We start from the raw sequence: 24,546 nt of genomic DNA on the forward strand, positions 1-24,546 counted from the left end.
TCGACAGACTGACACTGACTAATTCGACCAACTTTGCCGAATCGCTTCTCTGTAGCACTTGAAACATGACCAATGAAGTTCAGTAGGTGAGAAAATCGACTTGCAGTGGAGTAAAGAAACGTTTAACTAAATCTGAGCCTGGTGTCACACTGCGAAAACAAGCATAGAGGGAACTAATCAAAAGCAGAGGATCCAGTCTGCTTTTAGCAAGAGCTACTTCACCATTATGCAGCATGTGTGCACGTACAAACATTCACATGGCATACTTGCAAATGCAATAACAATCCAGGGCATGCAGTGTTTCAAGATGTCCATATTCAGGTGGAGCAGCTCAGCGGTTTCTAAGTAACAAAGCTTGTTGCTAGGTACAACCTGGGGCTGTCGACGACCGCTAAAATGTCTCCGGTTACACACAAGCGAACCTGGGTAAATTATACATAACTTACATGCTGCATTAAGACTCTCAGGACAGCCCCCTTCCAAGGTCAATTAATCACACAAGCTTAAACCTTGGAAATAAATCATTATCATAAGGTTTCGTTTTGTCCTAAAACACACTTTTTTCAGCAATTGCATAGCGTATATTTTTCTTGTATTTGAAATTCAGTGAAATAATTCCTCTCATATCACAGTGAAGCATTGGGAAACGCCTCACTTTCACTTTTCAGACAAGTATAAATCAAGTTTGACGCAATAATCCATGTTTGCCTTCCAGGAGAGGCGTCTGCATATGTATGTGGTGTACTGCCAAAACAAACCCAAGTCAGAGCACATTGTGTCAGAGTACATCGAAACTTACTTTGAGGTGAGTATCTCACACTCTTATAACAGACTACTATTGTGTTCGAAAATACAGTGGAACTTCGGCAATGTCACTATCGACAGATTTGTTGAGAACAGCAGTTTTTCCTTTAGGAAATACTGAAAATAAATATAAAGCTGTCACCATCACAAAACCTCTATGAACTGTATGGGCAATTTCTTAAGTGATATACACTTCTTCCATTCCGCTTATCCTCACTAGGCTTGCGGTTGTGCTGGAGCCAATCCCAGGCATCCCAGGGCGAGAGGCTGGGTCGCCAGCCAATCGCAGGGCACATATAAACACACAACCATTCGCACTCACATTCACACCTACGGGCAAGTTAGAGTCTTCAATTAACCTACCATGCATGTTTTTGGGATGTGGGAGGAAACCGGAGTCCCCGGAGACAACCCACACAGGCACGGGGAGAACATGCAAACTCCACACAGGCGGGATTTTAACCCCGGTCCTCAGAACTGTGAGGCGGATGTGCTAACCAGTCGGTCACCGTGCCGCGTATATTTAACAATATCAGTCAAATAAAATTAAAATACTCAGTCAGTTTTAATGAAGACATAACATGAAGATGATTTGTGTCACACCTTGGTCGTCTCACTTTTTGACATTCTTACTTGTCACATAAGTGTAAAAACAACTTAAGCACTGTAATATGTAACAACTAAACATTTGACTTTAAGTAACAAGTTCATGTTAATGCTGGAGATCTCTGAATATGAGTCTGTTTATTTCACCTACAGTGAATGAATACACCCCAACAGATTTATTAGATAACTTTGTGTTTTCTTTTAGAGTCAATATCATTAATAGGGCATACTGTATTACAAATGAGTCCCACAAATCAAAAAGCTTGTACACATATAACTATATTTTTTTCTAAGAAATACATGAATTGTTGCAAAAATAAGAACGTAACAATGAAATTCAGACAAAGCTACGTTTTAGATAAAAATATTCACAAATTTTCAACTACAGCTCAGTCTTCACCACAAGATCCTGGGAATGGATACTATTCAGTAGGGTGGCCAACGTTTTGGTGATGCCCCTCAAAAACCAATCGGCGACAGGGTGGGAGGTGCTGATCATATGTTTCCCCCCCTTGAAAACCGATCGTCAACGGTGGGTGGGAATGGAATTTTGTCTGTTCTTCCTTGGTGTCTTGTGGCTCATCACAAACGAAACGAAAATTTGCGACAAAAACACACTAGGTGGGTATCCATCGAGTTTGCCGAGTTTCTGTCTAACCCCCTGGCTATGGCCCTAAACGCAGTTCATCGTTTTGTAACTGCCAAATTATGGTACTCTTCCTAATTGTGAAACTTTAATGTAATCATTATAAGTGTTCATATAGCAATGAAAGCTAAAATAGGAATACATTGGAATGTTCTTGTATAAGCATCTGGATCCGGACCCTTTTACTTCATTGATTAAGTGAATGCTTCTCTCACTTCAGTGCCTAATTCTTCTCTGTCACATATGACAAACATTAAAATAAATATTAACACAATGTATAGCACTTGTGGCTGTGTTACGTGTCACGTTCAAGGGTGTCGGTGCAGTTGTGTCCAACTTTTTTTTCCTTTTCTTGCTTCCAGGAGTTGCGTCAGCAACTGGGTCACAGGCTGCAGCTCAATGACCTGCTCATCAAACCTGTCCAGAGGATCATGAAGTATCAGCTGCTGCTTAAGGTGAACAGCGGGGTACATTGCATACAATGCACACTCACTACATACTCACAACATCAGCAACTGCTGCACAATCTAATGCACAGGTGTCAAATTGAAAGCTCACGGGCCAGATCTGGGTCTCCATGTCATTTTACGCTTGCCACAAATTCTATTCAAAACTAGCCATAAAAATGATTGTAGTGGCAAAATGTAGGGGCAATTATGTTGCTCTATTCGTAGGGTTCCTACACAGAACATATTAGGTAAGGGACATTAACTGTAATTGCTTCACACTTTAGCCTCGTGCTTAGTATGTAAACAAATACAGTGCAGCTCAGCTTTTGGCTAGCAGACATCATGGCTAGCTATATGTTTTTTGTTTTTAATAGTGCTCTACATACATAACTTTTAGCAGGATTTAAATAATCTCTCTCAGGTGCTACAGATGAGGCCAAAGCAATAACAAATGTCAATATTCCACACAACCCCTTTATTCAATAACTTGAGACTTTTACAATTTTTAGATATTGTAAATTTAAAAACATCTCTTTCAATGCATAAAATTCCAGAGAACAGCTTTGTTTCTGCCCTCTAATTTTTAACTTACTGTATGCCATTTGTAACTCTCCTTTCTGTAGTCGGTAGAAATAAAATACATATAATTCACACTGTTCAAACTGTTACTGTTGCACTTGTCTGCATCATTTATTTCCTAAAAAGAAGTAGAACTATTGATGTTGGACTTTCCTAACAAGATTGGAGCTGTTAATGTTTCATTTTAAATGTCATTGAATCTTTCCCTGTTTACAGAAAAGATAAGTAGTTAGTTTGCATTTTCCCCCCAACCCAACCATTGTCTCGCATGATTAAAAAAAAATACATTTTCCTTTAAGGTATTATCATTATTACCAGCCCCCTGAGGCCAAACATAACGACGATGTGCTCTGTGATGAAAGCAAGTTTGACCCCCCCTGATCTAATAAGAAAGCTGTGTCAAATTTCTGATGCTTCCCTTTTCTTTGTAAGGCAGATACAGTTCGTGTACAGTATTGGGTCTTATTGGCTCTTATGTGTAGGTGTTCTTAATAAGGTGTCTACTGTAGTGAGTTTGCACATACAGTATAAACACAGTGGCCATTCAGTGAACTACCTTTTAGGTATGATTTAAAAGTGTTTTGATAAAAACCTGTAAATATAAAACAAATGAAAGGTGCACTGAGCACCCATGAAAACTGGTCCAGATGTCCTTACCTCTGACTAGCAAGGCTGGAATGCTCTGGTGACCATGCTGTGTTTATTTGAGCAGGACTTCCTGAAGTATTACACTAAAGCTGGGATGGACACAGAGGAGTTGGAGGTGGGTGTTCTGCTGGATAAAGTTTTAATGTTGTGTTTTGTATCACATATTATTATTATTTTTTAATTTTTTTTTTGCATTTTGAACAGAAAGCAGTAGAAGTGATGTGCTTCGTGCCAAAACGTTGCAATGACATGATGAATGTGGGCCGACTTCAAGGCTTCGAGGTAATTCCCAGGCTTTAGGAACGCAAGTCCAAAGGCAAAAACACACTCCTTGTGCTAACTTTAGCACAACCACTTCCCCTTTTTGTTGTGTTTCTCTTGTGGTGTGGGTACAAGGGGAAGATCACAGCCCAGGGGAAGCTGCTCCAGCAGGACACCTTCACCATTACCGAGCAGGACAGTGGCTTCCTGTCCCGAGCCAAGGAAAGAAGGGTCTTCCTGTTTGAGCAGCTGGTCATCTTCAGTGAGCCCATTGATAAGAAGAAGGGCTTCTCACTCCCTGGGTACATCTTTAAGAGCAGTATCAAGGTAAGTGCCTGCATAAGAAACAAATCTTCATGCAGTAGGTTAAGTCAAGTCAAATTTATTTATATAGCCCTTAATTACAAAAGGTCTCAAAGGTCTTTGCAAGCTCACCCGTGGTCTAAACACCCCATCCAGGTAACGAAAAACTCTTGAGAAAACACATTTTGTTAAAAAAAAAAAAGGAAGCAAGAAACCTTAGGTGGGGATCACAAATGCATGGAAGTACGTTCGAGGATGACCAGGCGGCATTGGAAGCCAAAAAGGAAACATTAATGAAATGAAATGATGCTATACGATGTTAGTTAAAATTTAATGAAACGAAGCGCTCCAGATTGAAGCCTCGAGGGAAGTGGTTCCCCTCAGGAAACTTTCTCAGTTGCTCGATGCCAAATGCTCCACAGGAACAGCCTCAGTTCGCTCATTGCCACCAATCACTAGGACAGGGGGTAGGAGAGAAGGGAAGCAGCAGAAAAACAGGCCAAGATGTCAGTGGGTGAGGCAGGGTGAAGGACTAGTTGCATACTAAGTGTAGTTTAACCAAATGCAAGAGTGTAGAAAAAGTAGTCTCAAATCGAGATTTAAACATTTCTGCAGAGGTTGCCGCTCTAATTTTCGCAACTAGGACATTCCAGAATACCTGAGCCGAAATAGAGAATACTTGAGAAACTGCAGAATTTTTTTTAACTCTTGGAGTCACCAAAAGTCCATCATGCTGTGAGAGTAATGCTTGGGATGGAACATAAGGCACCACAAAGGCAGCCAGATAGGGTAACATGGAATAGTAGCATTTGATTGTCAGTCCTCAATATATGTGGAACACAAAGAAGGGCTGAAATTACTTTCCCAAAAGGCCACTAGCACAAAAACAATAAAAAAAAAAAACCCATAAACCATAAAACCTAAAGACATCCATTCACTTTGTTGTATGAAGCAGTTATAAATGACAAAACCTTAAAATCACACTGTGCACAGTGCAAGTTGGTTAGATGAAGTCAACAGGATGGAGTTCTCACTTGGAACGTGTTCCAGGTGAGCTGCCTAGGGGTTGAGCCTGCTGTGGAAGGTGATGACGCACGCTTCGTGTTGACATCGCGCAATCCCGATGGGAGTTTAGTGCGCTTCCAGTTGCTGGGCTCCTCGCCGGAGACGTGCAGAGCCTGGGTCAACGACTTGGTTCAGATCTTAGAGACACAGCGCAACTTCCTCAACGGTGAGCTTCAAACGCCTACACCCATAATTATGTTGCAGCTCTGGTACAATTCTCTTCAATGAGCACTAATGCATCACAAGAGGAGGAAAATCACTGTCACAGCAAAACCCTTAACTTTTATGGGTTTATTTATCCAGTTTTTGATCTAAATAAGTTGTGTTTCGTTCAGCCTTGCAGTCACCTATTGAGTACCAACGGCGAGAAAGCAAGTCCAACAGTTTGGGTCGCTGCATGAGACCCCCCGTGTCCACCGCCGGTGCCCTGAGGCCCCACTCCTCAGCGTCCATTGACCGCCACAGGCTGCCTTCCCTCCATTCGCATAACACGTCCCTGCCCGCCCTTCATCTGCCCAGCCAAGGCCCAGCTCGAGGACCCAGTGAGACTTACTTACTGCAGAATGTAAGTTACCTCACCTGTGTTTATCATACAGTCACATTGTTCTGACCCAAATGCCCCCTTGAACACAATATTTTGCATTTGCAGCCTGTTCTGGTCCAGCCATGTCCTCCTGACTCCATTTCTCCATCACACGTTCAGCTGAGCTTGTCAGATCCGTCCAGCTGTCCCGCCGTTTCAAATGGGCTGTACACACTGTCTACACAAACTACACAGGTAAAGCAATATTCTCTTGCTGGTGCTAAATTGTTTTTACTCAAAAAATTCATTAGGGAATAGATTAAAGGGACTTTGCCCCAGTTAAATCCATTGGTGGGACTAATAAGGGCACTGAGGGAGTTAATGCCTTTTCACACTGCACTTGCTCAGTGTGAAAGGCCCCCACGTCAAAGCGCAACGTCGACGGCAACGGGGATGCGGCCATTCCATATTTGGAATGCTGATGTAGCAGCCAACCAGGAAGTAAACAGAAACCGCACCTTGGCAAGATGTCGGTGTCTTTTTAACAAATGAAAGCCCTGTTGTTGCACATTTTAAGGAGGAGCATGAGGAGGAGGAGGAGACGAACTACAGATTAAAAAATAATAATAATTAAAAAAATAAATAAAAAGGATATGGGTTCATCTCATTTTAATGGCTCATCGGAACCTCTGAGAATTTCGGCCTGTTCGTGAGCTACAATTTTACCAAGACTGCTTTGATGTATATTTCAGGCTAAGCAGACATTTTGGGAAAAAACGCATGTATTAGCGCGTCCTTCATTTTCCCCTTGCCGTTTACAGTACTGCCAAACTAGCACTCAGAAATCACTTTGCCAGCCTCTTTCTCATTGGAGGAACTTTTTTGACATCACTGCGTCAATGCTCCAGAACGGAACACTTTTGCAGACGCCCTCTGCATTAACGTCGCGTCATGTCAACACGCGCTGACGCCCCCGCAGCACATAAACAATGAATGGGAAAGTTGAGGGCGTCAGACGCCTTGCCAAGTGTGGTAGGAAAGAGCCTGTACTCATTACGTTACACTCTCACACCTTGTGGTAGTGTCCCTTGAAAGACTCACGCAACTCGTCAGTGTGGCAAAACAGAAACAATGCTTGTGCAACCCTCTCCCTGGGAAATTTCTTAAAAAGCTGATTTCAACCCTAGGACCTTCTATTCTTAACATTATTCATTTCTCCCTCTCTTCTAGCATTGTACCTACAGACCCTTTCTTAATAGACCCAACCTTGACCCCGAGAGTCAAATCAGCTCTCGACAAAGGTCAAATAACCCCTTTATCTTCAGAATTTTTGAAAAAAAATGTAGCTCAATAGATAGATTAATAATCACATTGCATCTTAATGTAGCAATATATTTGAATCACTTCAGTCCGGATTCAGGACAGATCACTCTACTGAGATGGCCCTCGCAAAAGTAGCTAATATTTTTTTTAATAGCTTTGGAAAATGACACCTCATCAATAGTATTATCACTTGACCTCAGCTCTGCCTTTGATAACATCCATCCATCCATTTTCTTTACCGCTTATCCTCACTAGTGTCATGGGCTGCTGGAGTCTATCCCAGCTATCTTCGGGCAGGAGGCGGGCTGAACTGGTTGCCAGCCAATCGCAGGGCACATACAAGCAAACAACCATTCGCACTCACATTCACACCTACGGGCAATTTAGAGTTGTCAATTAACCGACCAGCATGTTTTTGGGATGCGGGAGGAAACCAGAGTACCCGGAGAAAGCTCACGCAGGCACGGGGAGATCATGCAAACTCCATTTGAACCCCAGTCCTCAGAACTGTGAGGCAGACGCTCTAACCAGTCGTTCACCGTGCCGCTCCTTTGAGACTATTGATCATAATATACTACTAGATTGCTTTGAAACATCTATCGTGTAAAGGCTAAGCACTTTTTTGGTTTAGATCTTATCTCTCAGCGAGGACACCATGTAAATTCATGGCAATGTGACCACCGAGTATTTTATTGTCACCTAGCGGTTTGGGTCCCGCTGTGGGCAAAATGTAAAAATGGCAACTAGTTGTTGTAGAGATGCTAGTCTGCTCCTGGCTTCTGTCGAGTTGCCCTTAAGCAAGGCACTGTCCCCATGCCCCAGCTCAAAAGGTGTAGCACTGCAATTTGCCCCTTTCACACTGACATCTCTCTCTTTACATGCCGGCATTTGCATATATTGGTTCTAGGTGAGGTGCGCGACACAAAATATATAGTAGAGTGTAAATTAAATATTCCACAGAGGGATTATAATCAGCATAATAAATTGACATTCCTTAACAGTGGGATGATAATTTTCTTATTAATGCATTTCACACCAAAAGTTATCTTAAAAGTCTTATCAAACATTGGACCCATTCTCCATATGGATTGTGAAACTCTACATAAACAGAACCACTTGTACAGAAAGAAACATTGAACAGAACCAGACTGTGTGGGGCCACGATCTGCCTTATTGGTTGTCACAGAAATACAGTGGCAAAAGGGGGTTGGGAGAGCACTACACATACCAATTGTGGAAATAGTGTAGAGGAGAAAGAAAAAAATGAGTAACATATAAACAACACATGTCTGCACTTGAGCAACAGAATTCTGGAACAGCTGGAGACTCTATGGAGACTTTTTGCAGCAGCCTTACCATTTCTGAATATACATTTTTAATCATGTTACAAATACAGTACAAAGTAGGGAAACTTTTTCTTTTTCTTTTACATTTTGAGATTTGCATCTTGTTGTCTAGCATTACTTTACAATCAACAACTCTGGGGGGTTCGGGTATAACAGGGTATTAGTTGTTCACTGCTTTCTCAATTGACTCAAGCTGGAATGGCCTAGTACATAACAAACAGGAAGCAGGCTGAGCCAGACGAGGAAGTGGGTAAGTGATGCCTATCAAAAGCAGATAGTTTCCCATACCCGTACTGCAGTGAATAGGAGGAACTTCACACTAAGGCTGTAAACACTGCATTGCATTCTTTCAAATTGGTGCATAAATATTACATTTTTATGAGTAGGAGAAAGCAGTAAAGACTTCACTTTTGCTAAAAAGTATAAGGTGACTTCAATGCACAGGATTGAAATACTTTCTGTCGGTGTGTCAAATGTTCTGTACCGCCTGCAGAGAGCAGGCGATGGCTGCCGCAGGGGTCAAGTGGCGGATTCTGGAAGCCAGGTTCCATTTTCGGGTCCCTCAGCTGGACGACGCCCGAGCAACCTGGCCCAGCTTGCTGAAGATGACCTATGAACTCTAAATGGTCTTGTGAGCCTGAGGGACAGCATGAAGACCAGAAGTCTGTTGCTCCAGAACTTACAACTCGTTCAGGAATATGAAGGAACCTATGAAAGAACTTTAGGCAGCACCTGTAAAATTACTCTTTTTGAAAAAAAAAAAAAAAAAAAAAAGGTGAAGTGACAAGCTACAGCCACTCTGTGTGTGCACATGAAAACAAATCACCCTGCAGGAGGTTGCTGGGCACTCGAAGGAAGGACAAGCAGTGTTATTACAATTACTGCATCTGACTAGTTTAAGAGTTTGGAGAAAGGGTGGGGAGAGTTGGTTTGACTATCAAATATTCATTCCTAATTGGGGCGGTCACTGGAGTGTCCCTTTCAGTTTGTATGCAACAATACATGGACGTCTTTTGTTTTTTTGTTTTTTTCCTGCATGAGAGTATGCAAGGATCTGCATGTGCTCTTCCTGTACTCTCAGGTAATAAGACACAACTAGAGTAATACACTTGGTGATTCCTCTGCTGATTGTTGAGTTGACTATTTAGGGTGACAATTTCAGGTAACACAATCTGAACATTACACTAAATTCAAGAGTCAATAAAAGAAGGACTTTGTCTCAGCTCTATGCTCACATTCAGCGGCTCTCGTCGGGTGCATGTGCCTATTTTGGTTTTCCAGTCTCTCTCTCTCTCTCTCTCTCTAAAAAGACATGGTTCCCTAGCAGAAGGCCAAGTGTGAACAGTGAAGAAGAGCACGAAGCATCTTCACCAGTATACTCCGCAGACACATTTTGCTTTCCAATGTGCTTTTGCTGGACTGATGGAGACCTCTGGAGGGCGCCAAGCGGCAAACACTGCTTCAAGTAGCAGGCTGTGTGTTTATTTGTTCACCGCAAGATTCTCTGGTGTATCTTTAATTTTGTTGTTGTTTTTTTTAAACTAATATTTTAAACTTCTCTACAAAACTGAGAAGTGACTTTTTTTTTCTTCAGAGGACTGACACGTGAGTGTGATGTCCAATGATTAAAAACCTGTAATCAGTTTTTTGCTCTCTGTTTTTTCTCCCCAAAGTATTGCTTAAAATTAACCAGTGGTGGGAAGTAACACATCACAAATATTTTGTTACTGTACGTAAATAGATTTTTAAGGTATCTGTACTGACCTTGAGTATTTTTTCTCTTATGACTTTTTACTTTTCTTCTCTCTATTTGAAAACAGATATCTGTACTTTCATCTGCTGGATTTGTAAAAATAGGCAGAGGGAAAGTCAATTGCGTTTGATAACTTGATTGATTGTGATCTTATCGTCATATAAGGTGGGGAAAAAAACAGGTCCGGAGAAGCAAGATAGTCCTGATACATGGCCTTATGTAAGAGAATTGTTTTATATTGTTGGCCACCAGTAATACCGGTAATGCATTTCTCAAAGCATCTCATTTCTGTAGCGCCACAACATTTTTGAGTAACAAGCAGAGTAATGCTTTCCTTTCCTCAGGAGAGTAGTTAGACTACAGTTACCGCTTCTAAACAATAATAGTTACTTTTGCATCATCAATGCCTTTCACCAAATATTAATTTGTCATAGAAGATTTGAGCAAAGAGCAGTCCAGCTGTGCAGAAGCAATTACACAAGACTACTCTTTTTTTCTAACCAGTGGAAGAAAGCGATTGGGAAGTGATTGTTGATTCTACAATGCACAGTTACGGTGCAGTACCTTAAAAGTGCAATGAAATGCACGATTTCACTGTCACCCAACTATTTGTGTTATTTTCCTTAGTAAAAACTGTATTTAATTGTTGTTCCTTTTTTTAGTTACACATTAAGAATACAGCTTAACTGGCGTGTTAAACGCGCAATGAGTTGTGGGTTAATTATACAACGCGAAGTGCGCGGTCATAAATCGGTCACAGAGGGTAAGACAGTCTCATTGAAGGACTTACAATACAATGATAAGTGAGAACTCTCAACTTTGTCTGGAGTTCGGACTGTGGGCTGGTTGAACGTGCTCCACGGGTGACATCACGTAGTAAGACAAAAAGGTTTTCTCGCTCTTCGCATCAAGGGAGCAATGGTGTCTGTGTGTGTGTCACTCTCACATTTATGTCCACGCACGCACAAACGCGTGCACACACACAGTTGTCTACATGGACCACAATTGGCAGTGTACTGAGAATGGTGTGCTTGTTTACGTTGAGGCACTTACTGTATTGTGTCGGCATGTCAAGTCTGCACTAAGTTTCTGATTTAATGTGGCTTCAACTACACTAATATTAAAATTATATAAAATATTAAAATATATAAAATTATTGGTTCATGTTGATGACATCATTCTGTAACTTGTGTGGCGTACATTACCAAGTAATGGTACGGTTAAGCTAATGCTTTGTTTGTACTGTGGATAAGTGATATTCCTGCCAATTGGCAGCTGCTGAAAGTAAGTCAAAAGTTACTTCTTCCTAACTTACCGCAATTTCTCGTGTATACTGCGCATTTCCCCCCCCCCCCCCCACCCCCCCACCCCCAAAATTGTCAAAAGTCAATAGTGGGCATTATACATAGGTATAGGATAAAATAAAATAAAAAGACTTTCACATTTTATAAATGTATGCTGCCATCTAGAGGTCATTCTAGTATGCCACCTAGAGGTTATGAAAAAGGTGTAGCCTCCGCTTTCATTCGCAATATGACAGCGGTACATATGACTGCATATATATACAATGGCGCTCATAAATTTACATACATGGCAGAATTTGCATGCAGAATTTGTGAAATATTGTTTTTTTTTAATACGACTGATGACTGAACAGCAACCATCATTAATTTCTTTATGGTTATGTTTTGTTTAATGATAATGCTTTTCTGAAATGCTTGACAGTTTAATTTGAATCCCATTAAAATAAAATTAAATGTGTTTCGCCTGGTCCTTCATGTTTTCTTAAAAGAATTGTACATATCTTACAAATTCTGCCTGGGTAATCAAACATATGCGCACAACTGTGTGTTTTCTCATTTACTAAATAAAAGTAGGGCTGTGAATTTCAAAATAAGAGCAAGTAAATAAAAATAAAGTATTATGTGTTCAAATAAAGTGCTTAACTTCAGAATAATTCTTTGAATAAACTAACAAACTACAGCTAATACTTCATGTTTTGATCATATGGGTGGAAGCAAAATCATGCATTATAAAAATGCATTATACATAGGTAGAAGGGTTTTCCAGAATTTTTAGCTCAACTTTGGGGGTGCACATTATTCATGGTTGCACGTTATCCACAAGAAATTACGGTAGTTACTTTTGAAATCAAGTAATCAGTAAAGTAACTAAATTACTTTTAAGCTCAAGTAATCAGTAAAGTAACTAAGTTACTTTTTCAAGGTAACTGTGGCAGCACTGTTGGCCACAAGAATTATGTGGCGGCATTAAAAAAAATCACCAGCTTCTGTTGTTGAACAAATTCTAAGTCAAATCTGAAGAAAACATATACAAGTAAGGTATATATTTTTTCTTTTATTGTCATCTAATTTTTTAATTTTGACCAACTAAGTTATCGAACTGTGTATTGTACATAAATGACAGTACAAATATTTTTTTACTTTGTACATTTTAGTCTGTATATTTTTTAAAAACCTTACTTAAGTACAGGAAGTTATTCAGTACTTCTATGTTACTGGTAGTTTTTTCTTTTTCTTTTTTTTTTGTCTTTACTTCTACATTAGTACAGTGTAAGTACTTTTGCGGCCTCTGAAATTGACATGCAAGTTTGCGGAAGCTGTGACTGGACACGGGTTGAACTGTTCAATGAAAAAATAAATAAAAAATAAATAAATAAAGGTCAACAGAGCCCCCTAGTGGTGGTCTTTAGATGCATGAACAGAAGAAACAACCAGTTAATGAAGACGTCTCTTCTGTCAAGATAACTTTTTTTTTTTTGGCCAGTAGAGGACGACACAGTGCTTCCTCTCCAACTATACAGTACACTCTATGTTGGAATCTAATTAGGCCCACCCGCCTATCTACCTATCTGTCTGTCTATCCGCCTGTCTGTCTGTCTGTCTATCTGTCTATCTATCTATCTATCTATCTATCTATCTATCTATCTATCTATCTATCTATCTATCTATCTATCTATCTATCTATCTATCTATCTATCTATCTATCTATTTATCTCTCTATCTAATCATGTTTTTGAATAATTCCACATTCAGAAGAATAAACAGAAATGCTGTAATATGCATGCCAGGCCAGTAAGTGATATAGCGATAACACCTACTCAAGAGAGTGCTCGCACACAAAGCAAACATTTGTCCTCCTGTCTTTTGCATACACTATGTTGGTATACAGTACCGTGAAAAGGTATTTGCTCCCTCCTTGAATTATTTAAATTTTTTTTGCATAGTTTGCCCACTTTATTGTTTAAGATCATCAAGCAATGTAAAGTAAAAATTAAATGCAGTTTTTTTATACCTGGTCCTGTGTGAAAAAGTAATTGATCCCTTGTTAAATCATGAATTAAGTGTGGCTAATCACATTTTTGACAAAGCTGAGTTCATTTTCACTGACAACCCCCAAGCCTGAATACCTCCAGACGTGATCAATCAATAAATCATTTAAATAGACCTGTTTCACAAAATGAAGTCAGCCAAAAGATTTTTAAAAAGCGGTTAAAGTAAATTTCACAATCCAATTAATTTCAAGACTTCTATCCGTCTTGAAAGGGTTGCAAAGGCATTTTTGAAGCTTCTTTTCTGATTGAACAGAAAAAAAATCTAACGTCCATGTACTTGAAGCAGCGCAGCCAAGAGAAACGCTGTGAACTGAAGACTGTTGGGAATAAATTCATACAATTATTTGAATTTTGATTGTAAATGCTTCTAATAGTGGTTAGGCCAGCAGAGAAGGCCTTGCTGACCCTGACCATTTACCACTATTTTCTAACGAATGTGGACGGAATATGAATCTGGTCATTGATAGTGGAGATTCAGTGGGAATGATTTTCTGTCCATATATGTGCCCTGTGATTGATTGGCGACTAAACTGGTTTTGAGTCTGCCTTTCACCCTAATTGAGCTGGGATTGGCTCTCGCTCGTCGGTGACCCAAGAAAGGTTAAGTGGCATAGAAAATGGATGGTCGGATGATGTAAATCTAAATGTTCTCCATGTGATCTATCATCATTTCATTCACTGCGTATCACAACCACTATACATGTTTTATTTACTTACCGTGTTCGGCGTGTCTGTTTAAACATAAGCACACAACATACCACGTGATAACTGTGAAAGAAATAGATTCACATTTCTGGTAGTAAATCTGTCAAGTTACTGTCATTTGAGTTTGAGTTTTCATCACTTAGAAGCAGTTTTTGTTCCTCCAAAATAATGTTCGTTGGGTGTATTTTCATATTCAACAATGTTTTGTATGCTCGATGATGCGCAAGGCAACAGTTCTGCTATTACATAGATATGGTCATTTATTGTAAATGATTTTCTTCCATAATATCAAACATCACACGACTGCTGTATCATGATATCCACTTTGAGACCTATTTTTTGTTTAGAAAGTTTTCAGTCTCCAAAATGAACCATTAAATTGAAGTGTGCTATGCTTCAGAACCCCTTGATAAGAATTCATGCTAGGCTCTGACACCCCCCTTGAAGAAAGTTCAAACAGACTTCAAAACAAAGAGAAGGAACCCCTGGATGAGCAGACATCTGGTTGGCTGGTCTCGGAATAAAGGCCCATTCTGGGCTGTAAAGCACAGCCTATCGTAACACGACTGTGATAGACGACGGCGGGTTGTAGGGGGGGTCGAGGGGTATTAACTTTCACAAGGGTGCAAAAAAGGGACTTTCTGTCACCACCGAGGGGGGCTCAGCAACAGGGGTCCCATTCACAGGGAATTCCTCGCCAGTGCATCTGTTGACTCAATCTTCTCCGTGGAGCGAAAAAAAAACAGCCATTAAAAGGCCACATGACTGTGAACTTGATTGCAGAAGGCACAACAAACAGCCCATCAATGGGATGAGTATTTACTCAGAGGCGTGAAGGTCTTTGAACAGCCCACCATGTTGGGCTTCCTTCACGCCAGCAACACAATGGGGCACCATTGGTATTGTGCAGAGGATCAAATGATCATTTAGATGTATATAAAATGTTAGGGTTTTTCCTGTGCTCTGCAGGGTATTCACACATTTAGTGAAAGAGCTGGTTAAAAAAAAAAAAAAAAAAGAAGTGAAACCCATTGTCATTGGTAATTACATTACTCGTAAAGGTGTGAGAAAGTAACATTAAGGAAGAGTGCCTTGTTTCAACACGGAGATTGTTTATTAAAATTTACATGCAGCCATTAAGTCGATAACATAATTCACATTTATACATAATTTACAGCGAAACTGGAATGTTCCACATACAATTTCTGAATCAAAAAAAAATAAGATTGCGTATTTAAAAAAAGTGAAATGTGAAGCAGAAAAATCAGGGCTACAATTAAAATATCTAATTATTCTAATCAACATCTTGGAATTCTTATCAATTCATCCTGGGCTTTCTTCTATGGTTTACCTTTAATCCTGCTCATTATAATATATAACAAACATATTAAAAGAGCCCATTGTTTTTTCCACTTTCATATGAAATCCAATTTAGAACAAGCGTATCATCCTTTTTCTGTATTCTTTATGACGTCTAAAATAGTCTTTGCTCGCCTGCCTTGACAAAACAGGGCGTACGGGGAGCTTGCCGCTTGCCCCAGAGTGCAAACCTATGGCGTTAAGTCAGAATAACACCGTTTCGATTTGGAATTTTGGTAAGCTGGATGGCAGACGTTACTCTCTCTTGATGCTGGTGAGCAGAGTGTCTGAGCCCTGTGACGGCTGCCCAGACCTGCTCTTCCTGGTCTGGTGGGTCTTGACGTGTTTGGAGAGGTGGTCACTCCTCATGAACCTCTTGCCGCACTGCTGGCACCCGAACCGTTTCTCCCCGGTGTGTGTGCGCAGGTGCCTCTGCAGCTCATCCGACCGCGTGAAGCTTTTGCCGCAAAAGAGCCAGTTACAGATGAAGGGCCTCTCGCCGGCGTGCCAGCGCAGGTGGGCCTTCAGGTGCGAGGTCTTCTTGTACACTTTGGCCACACTCCGGGATGTGGCAGATGTGCAGTCTCTTTTTGCCAAACTCCAATCCTCCGCCGCTGGCTTGGCAGTTGGGGCACTTGCAGCGCCTGCAGCGGCGCGTGGAGCTCAACAGGCCCTTGGAGGTCCCCTGGAGGAGAGCGGCTATCTGCGGCTGGTGGCCCAAAACCAGCTGTCTGCCCAGGGCGAAGGGATGGTTGGAGGGTGTTGCGTTGGTTTGGGGAAGGCTCCACCACTGCTGCCCTTCCTCCCCGTGGCCTCCAGGCAGGTGATGCCTTGCTGAAGAGTTCTGGAGGAAGCTGGGGAAGTTTTGTCCCACACTGCTGTGTTGTGGGTAGTAGGACCCGTTGGCCTGCGGCTGCGAGGACAGCACTTTTACAGGGGAGAGTTCGAACGAGTACGACGACACGGGCTCAGCCGGAGGGGTGAGAGGAAGCTCGTGGTGGTGATGATGATGGTGGTGGTGGGGGTGATGATGGTGGTGGTGCCCCAGGCCAGACTGCACGTGTCCAGGAAACTGCACTTTGGGCACGGTGAAGGTCATTTGGTGTGTGCTGAGAGCCGTGCTGGGCGCCATGTCGTTGCTCCAGAGCTGGAACATCCCAGATGCGGAGCTGACGGTGCCCTCGTAGGGGAACTGGGAGCCCTCGGAGGCCGTGGTGCTGCCCACCTGCCAGGCTTGGCTACAGGTGGTGGCCAGGAAGGACAGGGCGTTGGGGGGTCCCTCCGGAGAGGAGCTGGGCGTGCGGTCCTGTTTTGGAATAAGCACACTTATACAGTATGTATACAAAATGTTCAAAAATACAAAATGCGCTATAAAGGATGGTTAGTGTAAATAATGCCAAATGTTAGCTTTAGTTAATCAAACTGTTCTATATGATTGTATTTATTCGTCAACACAAATAATTAAATGAATCCTACAGTAACTTCATAAAGAAATTAGATAAATACAATTGTGTGGAACAGGTTGATACAAAGAGGAGATATCTTCTGAAGTGGCTGTCTTAACGTTGAATTATTTTTTATTTTACTTGATTTTATTGACTTATTTTTATCAGTGATTTAAATTAATCAGTCTTTTGATAAATCTCATACTTGAAGTTCTGTCACTATGCACACATTTTATAGAAAACAGCAACAAAATATTGACTTCAATATCATTGGCTTTAGTAAAATCCCTTTTAAAAAAAATCTATTTCTATTTTGTTGCATTTTCACCTTCTTTTCTATATATTATGGTATTGAATAGTCAAAAGGTGGTAAAAAAAATTCTGAATTAATCAATTAATAATACGAATAAAATATTTGGTTACTCAACCACACCAAGTCAGTGTACTAATGTTAAACTGTTAACGTTAGGTTAAAGACAAAAACTTAATCTAATGAAACGCAACTGCGTGCAACTGGCACGTCAAAACCAATTCATCAGCACAACCAAATCAGCAATATGAAGTTAATCTTTAAATTAGTCCGACACAATCTTGCGTTAATGGAATTAAAAACATGATGTTCAGAAAGTCACTGTACTTCAGATTTTTATCAACAGGCATATTTCAATACAGGAGGTACAGGGACTTGTATTGAAACATGTCTTACAGTAACTTTCACTGTTTACTTCTTGTATATTGTCATTAACAGACGTGTTTAAATAAAGAATACAGGAGGTACATTGAATTGCATTGAAACGCGTAGGTAAAAAAAAATATATGCCGATTTCAAATTATGGGACTAATTGGCACTCGGTGCAATACAAGCAGGCAGTGCAACAAACCTGTAAAAAGGTGTGCAAAAAGTTGTCAGTCCTTTGTATGGTGAGCGCAGCCATGTGTGCTGGCGTCGTTTCTTCTCCACGCGAATGCAGCCCAAACGTCCACGCGTGGGAGGGAAGTACACCAAAGTGACGCTCTCAGTCGGTCAACAACCACGCGGGGACAATCCCGCCACATTCAAAACAAGGTCCACGCGGGTGTCTGTGGAAAGCTGGTCGCGCTGGTCCAGAGCGTGGGACGTGAACATGCGCGCTCTAAATCCCCGCGATCAACTCCTGAGGAGTCTGAGTTGCTTCTTGTCTTTATAGAGGCGAAAGATCCGCTCAACGGGGTCTCCCGTGATGCAGGAGAGCAAAGGAGGGGAGGGGAGGGGGGTCGTCAGATGAAAGGGTGGGCCGCTCATAATTTCACTGCCTTTCAACCAAAAGATGACCCTAACAATTGACCCCCCTCCGCTGATATGAACACAACTCCAGTGAGGGCAAAAAAAAATCGACCTTCCTTTCTGTGATTGTAAACTTTTTCAACTACACTATAAATCCGTCAAGGGGAAATCACCTGACTTACTTTTCCCATCAGAAGGGCAGAATTCCAAATTCTATTTCACTTTAATACACCGATAAGAGCAATGACGAAAAACATCCTCTTTATAGGACTTAATTTCCTTTGAACTTAGAAAACAATAAAATAAAAAAATAATCAGGGGTCACCAACATAGCCATACTCCCCATGCACCACATGACCAACCCCCAAATAGCTCTCCATTGATGGGACATTGTGATTTCTAAGGAATCTTATAGAAGTGATCGTTTGAAATGTAAACACTTGCTACATAGAATCAAAGTGTTGCATATTGACGGTTATCTCTTTCCTACCCTGTTAAATTATTGTTGATAATTGTTGTGAGACGACAGGAACATTCAACTTCCCATAGATGAAGATCATGAATGATGAATAATAACAACATATAATTAGTTAAAAAGGTCATTTGAGCAAATTTGTTTTTTTTAGTGTATATCAAACTGGTATATCAAATATATATATATATATATATATATATATATATATATATATATATCAAATATATATGTATATCAAACCTTCGCATGAATTAATACCGAAGTAGCTCTCGGTTTCAAAACGGTTGGTGGACCAAGATTTAATAATCATATTTGGATAGACTGCAGAATAAAAACTCCCTTGCTAAGAAGAAATAATATGGCCAAATACTATGGCCATCTTTGATAGTTGCCTTGGCCAAATAATCTTAATAAACGAAAAGTATGCCCTCAAATAATACAAATGCAAACACTACAATTATAAATAACTTTTATTTGACAGATAACCGCTGCGGTCAGCACAACCAACATACAGTCGGGCCTTAATAAGAAACCAAAGTACTGTAACAGGAACAGTAGTGATACATACCAACTGAATGAATGATTTGAAAATCCCAGTAGGAAGCATTTTACACGTCAGTAAAAGTGGACAAAAGGTTCAAATGCGTTCAAACTATTTTCATCAGTAATGCTTTACATTACTCTGTTACAACAAAAACTAGAAATAGTTACTAGAACCGGAAGTGTATTACTTTTGTAAAATGTTGTTGGAGGAGCCTTACACAAAATATAAAACTTCAGCAACTTTTAACAACTACGCTGAGGACAAAAATCCTGCTTAGTCTGTTAAACTAAAAAAAGAAAGATTAAACATTCATAACGGCAGCTCTGTCAAAAACTATTTTTAACATGAGAATTATTGCTTCAACTACACCGTGGGAATTTGAATAATAATAGAATTATTCAAAACACAGCAGTATCTGATGCACATGTTAAATGGGAAACTGCAAGGTTGGGTTTACAGTCAGCGAAATTAAACATCAATATGATAACTGATGCAATCTTTAGCTTTGAAATTTAACACAACTAACTTTTCTGACAAAACAGACTGAGAAACCAAGAGAAGCCAACATCTGGTCATCTACGGCATTCGTTTTCTTGGCAGTATGAAATAAAACACACATCATGTTTACTGGCGGTATTGGTCCTCGGAATGATACGGTAAACTTTATGAGGAATAGAATGAATGCTACTCACTCACTCACTCACGCGCACACACACCTCCCCTCGCAAAGCTAATTGATATAACTCAATCAAAGAGAGTTCTCACCAGTAGGTGACACATCAAATAGGCCGCCCTGTGTGACATTCTCACATTTGCGAGTTCAAGCGGAGGCCGCTTCAGATGTGCTCCATTAAATGCAGATTGAGGCTTAATCTCATTCTGTAACTCTGCTCACCATTACAATGTTAAAAGTTTAAATCCAGGCTGGGAACCCGCTTCTCATGTAAATTCGTAGCTCTCCACTTATCTGCTGCTCCTTGTTCCGCTGACTGCAATCCCTGAATAAACACACCTCAAGGAGAAGGCAGCCAAACTCGTATTACAAAAAAAGTGATAACACATTTTGGGGATTTTGTATATCTGATTTAGCACACAAAGCAACAGAATTATTTTGATAAAGAATACATTATTATGCATTACTATGATTGTATTTTCATTCTACTCTGCTGTATAGATCAGAGATGCGCAACTTAAATGATGGTGGGCCCACATTTTTTTTTTGTCAGCATCACCAGGGGACCACATAGATCCACACATTCCTAACCGGACGTATGACAAAAATGCCATTTTAAATATGGACAAAATATGTGTATATGTCTGTTTTTTGACTGAACAAATCTCCATCACAGTATCTTAATCTATTTCATGCTCAAATGCATGTATCAAAGATTCACTCTTCAACAACAAAGGTTTCGAAGCAAACAAAAAGTAAGCACACACTGATTTTTTTATTATTTTTTTTCCGAGCACAAAAGGTTCTCTTACATAAAATATCCCATTCAAATATGGCACAAAATGGCTCAACAGCAAACCGAGATTAGGTGCAAGAACTCACCAAAAAATCTATAATATTATGCCATGTTTGTCCTGCATGCCATTCCAAATTCCCAAATTATTGGGCCGACTTACTTTGCTTTGCAGTATAGTGCAGTTCAGTCTGCTTTGTTGAAGGAGCGCTCGTGTGTCTCCCCCCGTCCCTGCCGCTTGTGCAAGCCACCAGACGCATTTGCAACACGATTGATGGTGTTCAATATGTCCATGTTTTTGGAGCACATATTTTAGTAACTCCTCATGCACTTTAAAAAACCTCTCAACGGTTCTTCTGAAGAAAAATAAATACAAAAATCACTGTTGTTAGTGTACTTTTGATTTGAGAGCTTGGCAGCTTCGTATACTTCTTGCATGAGCTTTGGTTCCCAGCATGCATTGCGCCATGCAAAGCTGAATTTTTGCTGTAGTAAGGACATTAATCATTATCCTTCAAGTGTGCTTCTGTTACCCGTAGTTGGTTGAATGTGTATCTTAATTAATCGTCGGTTTACATGTATGCTGCACTTTGTTGGCATGAAATCCTGACTGTGAGTTGCGTGCGATATAGTAACCTCTCGGTCAGTTCTGTTCTATGCTAAGCGTTACCTGGAGTCTTACCAAATATACACACACACACACACACACACACACACACACACACACACACACACACACACACACACACACACACACACACACACACACACACAGACACACACACGATGCTCGTGTGTATTAACGTGTGTAATTATGCAACAAAGTCTCCTTTTTCTCTGAGGCGAAAGAGTTAACATATCCCTTCTATGATTAATCAGTACAACAAAATAAACATGGCTGATTGCATCTCTAAGCAAACTAGGTAGATAGGTTTGCCTTAAAATTTGGTGACAATATAAAGCTTCCTATTCTCTCTTCTCTGATGGAGAAGACCTGAGGTGGAAGTGCTACCAAGAGATGTTTGCCCGCTAGTGGTGAATGGTGCTATTACAAATTCAAACTGATCAGGTACGGTAGAGGAAACAAGTTTATAATCCCCCGTTTGTTTTTTGTTTTTTAATAATCGAGGGACCACTCCGAATTCCTCTAAGGATATAAATTAAGTTGTTTGAATCTTAAATTGAATTGAAGTGTGGGTCGCCAGTTGCCCAATCCAATGGATATAATTTTATAGTTATGGGAACATTTTGGGCTTCTGTTTTTGAAAATAAATATTTTCTTGCAGTTGTCTGGTTTTGCGATGAGATCTTTGAAAGAACTTTTCAAATAAAGTTATTATTTTTTTTTTTTTAGGTTTAATCTTGAACCAGAAGTAAAATAACTAAATTCACCAAAAATGGAGGCGTCTGCTTTTGCATTTGAACTATTAATTTTGTTATAAGCTATACCGATACGTATAAATACACAAAACTCTATCTAACTCTATCATGTTGTAAATGTTCCCACAGTGTTACGATGTAACTGTCTGTGAAGGTCACTACAGCTATGACTGTATTTTAACCTCCAAGCCTAATTCCCAATGTCGAAAGAGGTCATTGAATGAGGAAGGATGACATGAGTATGTGTCTTGGAGGCAGAGGTACTGTATGCTGTCTCGGCTTTATTACGGAGCAAAAGTTGTTAATTACCCCGACTCTTATTTCCTGTCCCCTCTCATCAACCCCCTCCTCCTTCCCAAATATCCCCCACCATCCTCCGACGCACCCCCTCCACCCACACCCCTAGCGCGCTGCCTCCCAGATGAGTGGCTTTGAAGTGCAAAGTACTCTCTCCTCACTTTGAACTGTGAAAACAATGCTCATGTGGCTCTGCTTACCTTCCCCATGTTAGCTCATTTAAATAGACCTGGATACGGCTTCCACCGTTTTCATGGGAAAACCCATTTCCAGAGAAAGAGGTCCCTGTGTTCATTAAACAGCTGCTGAGATGGCCGCTAATCAGGCCCGCACCGTCACACATTTGGCGTCTGGCCCGACTGACTGCAGGGCGGCCGCACACTTCCACGCAATAACTTGACATGTACTTCGATCCTGGGAAAGAAGTGGCACACGCTCCTTTTCAAGAAGGAACACGAACATTTTCCTGGAGAAAATGCAGTAAAATCACCAAATCCCAGTGGGGGGGGGCTACGCATTTGGTACCTGGGCCTTCAGTAGTGATTTACCTGACTTAATCCACCTTATAATACTACCGCCACTATCACCTCGCAATTATAGAAACCATCAATATAGTACAAAAACGCAATATAGCAGGATGCAACTGTGCCGAATATGTCATCTGAAGCAGTTCATATTCATCTTATTACATGGCAAAAAAACAAAAACAAATTAATCATATTCCCCAGAGATGGTGATTATTAAAATGCATTAATGTGTGGAGATTGCGATAGACATGTTTTGCTCGTTAAAGTTGGCTGTAACAAGTTATGCTCCAATCAACCAATCGTAGGATAGAAAAATGCTTGTGTCAGCAAAGGCCAGCGCTCCGACCCTGTGAGGATGAATTTGAAATGTGATTGATTAAAGCAGTGATTTTCAAAGTGTTGTACTCGTACCACTCGTAGTATTTGGGCTCCCTCCAGTGGTATGCGAAAGAATCACTGTATAAAATGTTCAAACGCTTCAAAATGTGATTATTATTATTATTATTATGATTCAATCAAACCCATTTGATTTATAAAGCAAAATTTAAACAAACACAAGTTTCCCTGATTGGCTGGCGTCCAGTTCGGGTGTACCCCGCCTCTCGCCCGAAGATAGCTGGGATAGGCTCCAGCACGCCCGCGACGCTAGTGAGGATAAGCGGAACGGAAGATGAATGAATGAATGAATGAACAAGGTTCCCAAATGTATTTGTTTATAAAATACAGCATATTTGTTAAGTACAGTTCAGTTGTATTTAACTTTAAGTACAACATGCAGACACTTACCAAAAAATTTGAATATCATGGAAAAGTCAATTTATTTCCATAATGCCAATCAAAAAGTTAAACTTTCATCGTTTCAGGGCCCACAATTTAAACAATTTCAAGTATTTATTTTTTTATTTTTACATAATTTGGACTTCCAGCTCATAAAACCCACGACTCCCACGGCATTACCTGGGAGTTATGGAAGCCCAGATTTACTTGATGCTGTCTGTCAGTTCTTTTTTGTTGGTCCGGTGCACCTCATTTTCCCCTTGATAATACCCCATAGATTACATGGGGTTTAGATCCGGCGAGTTGGCTGGCCAGTCAAGCACTGTGACCAGGTTTTGGTGCTTCTGGCGGTACGGGCAGGGGCCAGGTCCTGCTGGAAGATAAAATCTGCATGTCCATACAGATCCTCAGCAGAAGGAATCATTAAGTCCTCTAAAACATTCTGGTAGACTGTTGCGGTGACCTTGGATTTAAGAAAGCAGCGTTTACCAACACCTGCACTGGACATTGCATCCCAAATCATGAGTGACTGTGGATATTTCACACTGGACCTCAAGGTTCTGTTGTTCACCCGTCTTCCCCCAAACCCTTGGAACTTGATTCCCGAATGAAAGGCACACTTAGCTTTCATCAGAAAAGAGGACCT

General features: G+C 40.6%; 2 protein-coding genes across 5 annotated transcripts in view; one reads left to right on the forward strand and one right to left on the reverse strand.

The window, feature by feature from the left end:
• The window catches only part of arhgef25a (Rho guanine nucleotide exchange factor (GEF) 25a), a 69,122-nt gene extending 59,782 nt beyond the window's left edge, over nt 1-9,340 (forward strand). For all 4 annotated transcript variants that reach the window (XM_061675878.1, XM_061675888.1, XM_061675895.1 and 1 more), the window contains 9 exons: nt 716-805; nt 2,419-2,511; nt 3,797-3,847; nt 3,937-4,014; nt 4,129-4,320; nt 5,347-5,527; nt 5,697-5,926; nt 6,011-6,139; nt 9,047-9,340. In XM_061675878.1, coding sequence (XP_061531862.1) covers nt 716-805; nt 2,419-2,511; nt 3,797-3,847; nt 3,937-4,014; nt 4,129-4,320; nt 5,347-5,527; nt 5,697-5,926; nt 6,011-6,139; nt 9,047-9,169 — 1,167 coding nt within the window. In that variant the 3' untranslated portion in view covers nt 9,170-9,340. The remainder of the gene's footprint in view (nt 1-715; nt 806-2,418; nt 2,512-3,796; nt 3,848-3,936; nt 4,015-4,128; nt 4,321-5,346; nt 5,528-5,696; nt 5,927-6,010; nt 6,140-9,046) is intronic.
• Nucleotides 9,341-15,980: 6,640 nt separating this feature from the next.
• On the reverse strand, nt 15,981-18,105 carry sp5l (Sp5 transcription factor-like). Its single transcript, XM_061676667.1, is given in 3 exon segments — nt 15,981-16,277; nt 16,279-17,031; nt 18,052-18,105. Coding segments are annotated over 3 exon segments (1,104 nt in total).
• Between the last annotated feature and the right edge of the window lie 6,441 nt (nt 18,106-24,546).

This window comes from Phycodurus eques, chromosome 1, assembly GCF_024500275.1.
Source record: "Phycodurus eques isolate BA_2022a chromosome 1, UOR_Pequ_1.1, whole genome shotgun sequence".
NCBI lineage: Eukaryota > Metazoa > Chordata > Actinopteri > Syngnathiformes > Syngnathidae > Phycodurus > Phycodurus eques.